A 10,600-nucleotide genomic window follows, 5' to 3' on the forward strand; every position below is an offset into this window, starting at 1 on the left:
ATATATATATATATATATATAATTCATTGAAAAAAATATACAAATTTTACAAAATTACGTAGATTTGATTAGAGTTGACCGTAACATTTGGATAATATTTTTAAATATGACCAGTTAACCAATATAATCCGCATTTTTTTAACACTTTTTCTCTAACGCCCATTTCAATTTTAATATAGGTACTATTTGGACGACTTTTTTAATGCTCCACATTTTAGGATTGTGATATTCATATGGAGGCCAATATCCTTCATTGAGTATATGTGAAAACTTTTCTTTGTAGATGTTAAATATATTAACAATCTTGTACACGTTAGACAGATGCACTAAATAGTTTTGACGAGTGTAAGAATGTGTTGTTATGACATGTGAAAAAGGCACATATATAGCCTGAAATTTTCAACAATCACATCATTTTCTTTGAAGGTTGACTCCAAAATTTCCAATTGATCGCACTTCTCTTGAGTTTATTGTTTCATGCACCATGAAAGAATAACAATTTGGTCGAATTTTAGACTTACCTATTTCATATTTAATCATGTTCATGCCATCTTCTATGTATACTCGACCATAATCTAATTATGCTTAATGTTGTTGTCTCATTTCTATATATAAAACTACCAATCTATAGTAAGTTGATTGGACAAAAACAGTGATTGGGAGATTGTGTGTACCCTTGAGCAATGCGTTTTATGACTTGACAATGTTCGTTGTCATGTGTCCCAATTGTCAACCTTGAGAATACGCCATAGTACATTGTTCTAGGGGATATTATCGACCAATCTTAAAGCATTTGGATTAGACATCCTGATTTTATTGCGGTAATATTTCAATAATGACTCACTTAATAAATATTCTTTTATAAATGAGGTTAAAATTGTCAAGTATTATAAAGTGATAAGTGGAAAATATACTAAGAACTAGATCATTATTCATACAAACAATATCTTTTTAAATTTACTTGTCTTTGAACCCTCTTATGAAACTTGGCGTAATGTAATGTGTCAATGCATTATGCACGTGTTGAGTGAGGATCATGAGTCATCATGACAACCATTATATAACTATTATATTCAATAAAATAAAACTATTATTTGAGTTTAATAAAATTAAAAAAATTAAAAAATAAAAACTATTATTCGAGCTCTATTCCTATTCCTAAACAATGATATATGAATGTTATTCGGTCTTCACAATTCAATTTTTTACACATTTTTATGGGCATATATGTATAAACAAAAATGGGTTTGCTCTTGATGTTTGTCCTCCTCAGTCCTGTCGCGACACTTGTCTGACACATAATGTGTTTTGGCGTTCATGTTGTATTAAGTTAATAAAAATAAAATAATCTTGATTCTATTTTGGATCTCAAATAAGATTTGCCTAATCAATTTATATGACATTGATCGCTGAACTATACACTCTTTATGTTCCAATATTATTAAGAGACAATTTACTATTCAAAAATATTTTCTATTTTAATTATATTAAAAATTTTAAAGTGAATAATTGTACATATATTTAGAAATAATAAAAATATTAAAAAAAAAATTATTACTTTTGGAAATATATTATCATTAACCTCTTAAGTAAAGTAATAAACAATTTAAGAAATGAAAATATAATTTATTCTTACAAAGTAAACTACACTAAATTATTTATGGTTTAATTTTTGTAGATTCCTGAACTATTTAGCAATAAATCCTTAAAAAAGTCATAACAAAGTATCTTAACTAATATTATTTTTTTAGCTAAGGTCCTTCGATTAGAATAGAAATAATACATATGATTAATTTTTCATTGTTAAAAAATTAATAAATTAATTAATACCTGGTGGAATCCAAACTCTAAGATTTGTTCTCTATCTCTTTTTCTGTTTTCGCCTTCAATTTTGATCCCTTTTCTCCAATTAATTCCTTATAAATTAGGGTTTGATTTTTATTGTCGTTTACCAGATCAATTCATTTCACTTGTTTCTCTATCATAATTTTTTTTCAGAATTCTAAAATTTCAACTAGAATGGTTAAATTTGAGGAGAAAGAGAAAAAAATCTTGTGGTTTTGGTTTCATGAAAAATTAATTAATTGATCGTTGATGCAATAGAAAATTCACCATGTATATTATTTATATTTATCTATCTCTTGGTGGTCTCATCAACTAGTTGAAACCAACATTACTTCTTTCTCATTATTGTAGTATTTAAAAATAACATTTAAGAATTTAGTTTGTTCTTTTTAAAGTAGGATTTCCAATTTAAATAATAATGATGTGGACGATATATCACACTACCCATTAACGTCGACTAACGTTAAATTAAAAGAGTAATCTAATCATAAAAAAAAAAATTAAAAACCTTATTACATATTTTTTTAGTTTAAAGATTTATTTAAATAATTTAAAACGTTCAAAATATATATTTTTTACAAGTGGACCGTAATTAAACAATTAATTACATTATTTCATAGTTCTATAAATTGTTCCTAATTGGGTGATTAGTATCAAGCCAACTAAAATCTTAAATATTTACAATGGGCAATGAAAAAAGTAGCCTTTCAATTATCCTTCTCTTGTTTTTTCTTACCTTGATTTCTAGTACATATGGTGGAGACATTGTAATTTATTGGGGTCAAAACGAGGATGAAGGTTCATTGACCGAAACATGTAACACAGGACTATATAATATTGTAAACATAGCATTTTTATCAACATTTGGCAATGGTCGTACACCTCGACTCAATCTAGCTGGTCATTGTGACCCAAAATTATACAATGGTTGCAAAAGTGTTGGCACCGACATAAAAAATTGTCATAAGAAAGGTATCAAAATTATGATATCAATTGGTGGTGGTATTGGTCGTTACTCTTTATCATCTAGAACAGATGCTATAAATGTGGCTGATTACATATGGAACAATTTCTTAGGAGGGAAATCATCAAAATCAAGACCATTTGGTGATGTTGTTTTGGATGGTGTAGATTTTGACATTGAACATGGTGGTGGTGGAAGTTTTTATGGTGAAATTGCTAAGAGAATTTCTCAACAAAGTGGGCTGAAAAAAGTATACTTAACAGCAGCACCACAATGTCCTTTTCCTGATGAACATTTAAAAGGGGCATTATCAACTGGGCTATTTGATTATGTTTGGGTTCAATTTTACAATAATGGGCGTTGTCAATTTAATTCTAAGAACATAAACAAATTCCAAAATTCATGGAATGAGTGGGTTACCTCTATTAAGGTGAGTAAGGTTTATGTTGGTGTTCCTGCTTCAACATCAGCTGCTGGTAGTGGTTATGTGCCACCACGTGTGTTTATAAGTCAAGTGTTGAATTTTGTTAAGAAATCAAATAAGTATGGAGGAGTGATGCTTTGGGATAGGTTTGCTGATGATAAAAATGGATATGCTAGCAAAATTGAGGCCTCTGTTTAAGATTTTCTTAACTATGTTTAATTTGTGGGTGTGATTAATAAATGCAAGTATAATGAGCTTGGAATGTGGAGTCAAGAAAATAAACTTTTGTTTTCCAATTATTGAATATTGATATTTGTGAGTGTAGTGTGCATTGAAGGGTGCTAAGAGAAATTTTTTTTAAATAGTTAAATTAGGGATTTGGTGTTTGGATTTTGAATTTTTTTTTTAATTAAATGATGTAATACAATAAAATGTGTTTTTAAAAATAGGAAATGTATTTTATAAATTTGGAATAATATTAAAATGTAATTAATCTACATAGACTCTTCTTGTTTTATTTTTCTTTCTATATTTATCCTTAATTCTTCTTGTATTTTTTTACTACTCAACCGAATAGAGTATTGTTGAATCAATCTATCTCCACATGTTTTATTTTTCTTTCTATATTTCTAGCTAATTTGTCTTGTGCTTTTTTACTACTCAACTAAATAGGGTATTCTTGAATTAATCTATTTCCACATGTTTTATTTTACTTTCTATATTTCTCGCTAATTTGTCTTGTATTTTTTTACTACTTCACCGAATATGGTATTGTTGAATCAATCTATCTCTACAAAGGATAACGCTAAAAAGGGATCCAAAATTGCGGTTATGAAGACATAATTATTTAATTTAAAATAACAAAAAATGTGACATTTTTATCTAATTTCTCTTAGGTATTGTTTTACTCCATTTTCCTTTTTTTAATCAATTTTCCTACTTTACTTTATTATTGTAGTAGAAACTCAAAAAAAAAAAATACAACAAAACTTTGAAATAAAAATCATAACCATGCAATTTACTACTTTTTTGTGTTACATCATTTATTTTTATTTATTTTTGTTATTACAATATAAACATAAATTTGGAGAGTTCTCTAAAAGTTTAACAAACTCCATATGTATAACTAGTAACCCTAAAAACAATGCAATTCATTTACTTTTTACAATTTAATATAAAAAATAAATTTAACTTTATCACAATGATAAATTAGAAGATGAAGAAATAATAATAATTATGTAAATACATACCTTAGTCAATTTCCTGTAAGATGGTGAATAACATGAAAAAATTTTATTTTTTTGTTATTTGGGCAAAAAATTAAAGAAACGACTCTCTTAACCGAGAAGAATGTACGTTAACATGTGAACTAGTGGGTGAGTGAATGAGACAATTATTTTGTATTATATACAAATAAAATAATATGGTTATAAATGGCAAAAAATATAAAAAAAGTTAAATAGCGCTCGTGTCCCTTAACTTAATTTTAGTTTTTAGTCTTTTATCTTTTTTTTTTTTCTCAAATTGGCCCTTTATTTTAATTTTAAGTGACAATTTGTTCTTTTATATTTTAAAATGTCAACAATGGTATTATTTTTTTTTAACAAAAATTCAAAAACTTCATCAAAATTTTGAAATAAAACCCATAAAATTAATTATATTCTTCAATATAATACAAATTTAATCAATTTCGTAACTCAAATCTTCAAATAAACTCATATTTTCATTCTTTATTTTGATGTTGTTAGAGATTAAAATATGATTTTATTTAAATATTTAAGTTATAAATTTGATGAAATTTGCATTATATTGAGGATAATAATTAATTTTATAGATTTTGTTTGAAAATTTTGATGAATTTTTTGAAATTTTTCAAAAAAAAAAAAGGATAACATTGTTGATATTTTAAAACATAAAAGATCAAATTGTCTCTTAAAATTAAAATAAAGGACCAAATCGAATAAAATAAAATAAAATAAAGAACTAAAATATTAACTGAAATTAAGTTAAGGGACTACGGGTGTTATTTAGCCTATAAGAAACTATAAACTATATAAATTCAAACGCTACTTTAAATAGCGTATCAGAATAAGATATAAGCGTGAGAAAAACTTGGACATTATGTAAAATGACTATTAAGAGTTAACATTTAATTTTTATTATTGTTGTAAAAATTTAAGTTTAATTTATTTTTTTAATTTAAATTTAAATATTAAATTAATATTTTAAGTTATAATAAAATTAAATATAAATAAAATATTAATATATGAATTAAAGTTGTTGTAAAAATTTAAGTTTAATTTATTTTCAATTTAAATTTAAATATTAAATTAATATTTTAAGTTATAATAAAATTAAATATAAATAAAATATTAATATATGAATTAAAGTTGTAAAACTTAATATAGTTCTTAAGAGATAAAAAATGAGTGAGTTGTTTCAAAATGATGAGACACAATAAACCTCATTTAAAGAACTTGTGTTAAGTTCACCGTTGGAAGTGTTTAAAAAATCAATTTAGCTTTGAGAACTTGAAAACCTATATCACTCAAAGAGTCTATTACATAAAACACTCATAACTACAACAAAGTGAAAATCAAGCATAATACCTTTGTCCAATGACTTTTGGAGAAGGCGCACGAGACCATGATCCAATGGTGGAGAGGAAACCGTAGCATGTTTTGTAATTGATTTTTTTTTTAACAATATGACCATTCAGGAATTATATTTGGCAATGACTAATTTGTGGGATCAATTGGCTCTTAGGGAATCACCTGAGTTGAAAGTTGTCAAAGCATACATTGATCAAAGAGATGAGTAACATCTGGTTTGGTTTCTGATGGCTCTTCGTGATTATTTTAAAGGTCTTTCGTGGGGGTATTTTGCATTGTTCTCATTCCTAATATTGAATCAGTAGTTAGTGAACTATTGGCAGAAGAAATCAGACTTAAGACTCATTCTGATGTGTCATATAAGGGAATTCTCTTAACTCCTCCATTTGTTTTTGCTCCTCCTGTTCAAAAAGGAAAATCTCAAAGGAGGGTTGGGTTTGGTAATGATGAATCTGCATCTTGCAAACAAAAAGGCCATTGGAAAACACGTTTTCTGAAATTGGGGAGAGCATATATGAAGAATTTTATAGGGCTATCATCGAATGTTGTTGCTTCTGCTCCTCCTACCATTGGCTCTAGTTCTGGTTTTGTATACTCATCTGAGAGTGCTTTGTTGAGACAAAATCTCAATTTAATGTTTTGATGAAAACAAACAAAAAGTTAATTAAGAATTCTAATTATGATTCTAAGTGTTTTGATATTTAACATTTGTTTTTGAGTATGTTAAAACAAGATAGGTATCAAACATCACAAATCAGATCAAAGAAAGCAGTTCTGGAAAACGAAGATTGATCTTGAAGCAGTTTTGGAAAACGAAGATTGATCTTGAAGCAGTTCTGAAAAACGAAGATCGATCTTGACTTATTGATGAGAAACGAAGAACGATCTTCGTTTATGGCAGGAACAAGGATAATCTTTTTCCTTGAAAAAGATCAATCCTGGAAACAATATTCATCTTATACTCTCATATAGAATCAACAAAAGATCAATCTAAGTCACATTTGTTCCAGAATTTGAAGAATCAAAGGCATGCTTCAATAAAGGCTTATCACAAAGATCATTCTTCTTATAAAGCAAATGCAAATACAAGACTACAAATAGTAAAGCACACTACTGATTTGAACTATCCTAAAGCCTGCACACATAACAGAAAAGCATGTACTCAAAACTGACATACTGACACAAATCATAGAGTACAATGCTAGTTCATCATAAACCAAAAGATCAATCCTGGATCGATCTTTTGATGCAGCTGATCATTCTTGTTTTTGGCAGAATTTATCCAACAACTCTTTCATGACAGCCGGTCCCTTTCCAACGGCCACATGAGTTGTCCTAAGCCTTCTTGAAGTCTATAAATGCAGCTTCAAGATGAAGAACAAAACACAACTCAAAGTACCAAGCAAAGATCAATCATACTCAAGCATCTCAATATCATTCTTAAAGCTTGTTGTTTTTAATCTTTGTGTTGTGTTAGAATCAATCACAACTGAGTTCTATTTACAGAATCTATTTCTTAAACAAGAGTTGAGCAATACTAATTTTTTAAATGGTGAGCTTCTTGAAGAAGTCTATATGGTCCCTCCTTAAGGAGTTTCTCATATTCAAGGGGAAGTATGTAAGTTAAAAAAAGGCTCTATATGGTCTTAAGCATGCTCCTCGAGCTTGGTTTGAGAAATTTTCTATTGTGATTACTTTTTTTGGTTTCCTCTCTAGTGAACATGATTTTGCATTGTTTATAAGGTCAACCACTTATGGTCGCATTATACTTTCTTTGTATGTTGACGATATGATTATTACAGGTGATGATGTTAGTGGAATCAATGAGTTACAATTGCAGTTAGCCAAAGAGTTTAAGATGAAGTACTTGGGAACTCTTCATTATTTCTTGAGAATTGAAGTTGCCTACTCTCTTAGAGGCTACCTTCTTTCTCATTCCAAGTACATTGCCAACATTTTTTATCAGGCTAGTCTTTCTGATACTAGAGCAGTAGATACTCCTCTTGAGTTGAATGTGAAATATGTTCCCTCGTATGGTGTTCCTTTACCAGATCTCACTTTGTATCGTACTTTGGTTGGCAGCTTAGTGTATCTTACGATTACCAAACTTGACATTGCTTATGATGATCATGTTGTTAGTTAGTTTGTTGTCTCTCCCACTACAGTAAATTGGGCAGCAATTCTTCGTAGTCTTCGTTATCTTCGAGGAACTCAATTTCAAAGCTTTCTCTTTCCATCGTCGTCCTCATTGGAGTTACGTGCTTATTTTGATGCTGATTAGGCTAGTGACACCATAGATCGTAAATCCACCACATAGTTTTGCATATTTCTTGGAGACTATCTTATTTCTTTGAAGGGTGTGAAACAGGACGTTGTCTCTCGCCCTTCTACAAAAACTGAGTATCGTTCTATGGCATCCACTACTGCTGAAATAATTTGGTTGTATTGGCTTTTGTCTGATATGAGTATCTCTCTTCCTGAGTCAACTCTGATGCACTGCGATAACAAGAGTGTTATTCAAATTGCTCATAACTCGGTCTTTTATGAACACACCAAACACATTGAGATTGATTGTCATCTTACTCGTCATCATTTTCAGCATGGAACCATTATTCTACTGTTTGTCTCTTCTTCTTTACAGATTGCTAATTTGTTCACAAAGATGCATTCTATTAAATATTTTCGTTTTTTAGTTGACAAATTCTCGATGCTCCATATTAATGCATCGTGAGTTTGAGGGAAGATGTTAGATAATATTATTCTATGTTAGTAGTAAGGGTATTTTAGATATTTCTATTCTCTTGTATATATATATATTCATTATAACTCTACTAACTCAAACTTGGTTCATTCAATGTTATGAAATCCTAGAGTATTGTCTTTTTTCTTCCTCTTTTTCATGTATGTCATTGTTAACAAAGTTATCATGAATTCAAACTCAAATTTTCCATATAAGCAGTCCATCATTCCTTTCTCGAGATACAAATGCATGAACGAAACACTTAGTGTGAGCCAGCAACAAAGAAACTTGAAAAAGAAGATTTCAAAACTTTTTGTTTTATTATTTATAGAAATGTTAATTTCGTAAGTCTCATAACCCAAATTTTAAAAAGCAAAAAAGCTGGTGTTTGCCGGGAGTCTTACAAATACTGCTTGATGTTTACTATTCATATGCTATTGAATTTAAATATTCCTAATATGATGTCCGAGCTATACCGTACGTAGGGGTGGGAATAGGTCAGGTCAGGCCAGACTTTGAAAGGTCTGAGTCTGGCCTACGGTGAATTTTTGAGGCCTAAGCCTGGCCTACGGCCTATGATAGGCTTTTTTTTCGGCCTAAGTCTGGCCTACGGCCTATCATGGTCTGGCCTATAAGCCTATTTAAAAGTCTTATTCACATTAAAAATAATTTTTCTAACAAAGTAATTTAAAAAAAATATGAAACAAACACCCTTTAAACCCTAAAAAATGATTTTTGGTTTAAAAGAATAAATTTTTTATTAAAACAAACACACCCATTATTATCTCTCAAACAAATGGTCTCAAACAAACTCAGATTATTACCTCTCAAACAAATCCTCTCGTGCAACATCATATTTAGTAATAATATATATATATATAAAGGTAATAAATAAACAATTATCTATAGCTACATGATGCTCTACACATATCGATTTATATGATTCTCCATATACCAATACTAATGTGTATATGTATATATATATATTAAATAAAACAATGATTTTTCTAACAATAATTTTTTAAAAATATGAAACAAACACCTTTTAAACCCTAAAAAATAGTTTTTGGTTTAAAAGAATAAATTTTTTATTGAAACAAACACACCCATTATTATCTCTCAAACAAATGGTCTCAAACAAACTCAGATTATTACCTCTCAAACAACTCAGAATATTACCTCTAAACAAATCCTCTCAAACAACTTGGAATATTACCTCTCAAACAAACTCATATTCAGTAATAATAAACAATTAGGGTTTCTAAATTTATATACTAATAATATATATAAAGATAACAAATAAATAGTATTGGTTTTTATAAAATATAAAGTAACAAATAAATAATATCGCTTTTTATAAAAATATATGTTGTTTTCATACATGTTTGTTGGAGTGAGTGCAATGGAAATTAGAAGAAGAAAAAATAGAGAATGAAATACATATAAAATATATATAGGCCGGCCTGTCAGACCTAATAGACTTTTTTACAAGCCTGAGTCTGGCCTATTTATATAAATAGGATTTAAAAACAGCCTGAGCCTGACCTTTTTAACCTTTTTATTAAACAGGCCAGACCAAGCCATAAGTAGGTCAGGCCATAGGCCCCTGTCGGACGGCTTAGCCTATTCCCATCCCTAACCGTACCTAAATAACACGCACAGCACTGAACATTTTTTAAACAATATTGATTAATAATTTATAATTTATATAATAGTAACATAATATTGATTAATAATTTATATTTATGTTACACTAATTAAAGAAGACATAAGATAAGAGAGGATTGTATTGTTATTAAATTCACTTTATTAAATATTAGTTAATGCAAAATAAATAGTAAACTAAAAGTAATATTCGTGTATTAAATCAGTGTTCATGTGATAATAATTAATATTATATTAAAATTTGTGGGACATTTTTTGGTGTTAAATAAGTTAAAAGTTGTTTTTTTTTCCTCAGTTTTCTGATTTCCAACATTCTTCTGGCACGTGAAGAACAAACTCGACAATTCAAA

General features: G+C 28.5%; 1 protein-coding gene across 1 annotated transcript; it reads left to right on the forward strand.

Annotated features, from left to right (window-relative positions):
- Positions 1-2,498: 2,498 nt before the first annotated feature.
- LOC101505007 (hevamine-A-like) lies at positions 2,499-3,547 on the forward strand. Its single transcript, XM_004515393.4, has one exon. It carries the CDS (start codon positions 2,529-2,531, stop codon positions 3,429-3,431), a length of 903 nt encoding a protein of 300 aa, XP_004515450.1. The 5' UTR covers positions 2,499-2,528; the 3' UTR covers positions 3,432-3,547.
- Positions 3,548-10,600: the final 7,053 nt, after the last annotated feature.

This window comes from Cicer arietinum, chromosome 5 (genome assembly GCF_000331145.2).
Source record: "Cicer arietinum cultivar CDC Frontier isolate Library 1 chromosome 5, Cicar.CDCFrontier_v2.0, whole genome shotgun sequence".
Taxonomy (NCBI): Eukaryota; Viridiplantae; Streptophyta; class Magnoliopsida; order Fabales; family Fabaceae; genus Cicer; species Cicer arietinum.

Bases quoted from the DNA above. Each gene is read 5' to 3' on its own strand.
- LOC101505007 (XM_004515393.4), top strand. From the start codon at position 2,529: ATGGGCAATGAAAAAAGTAGCCTTTCAATTATCCTTCTCTTGTTTTTT.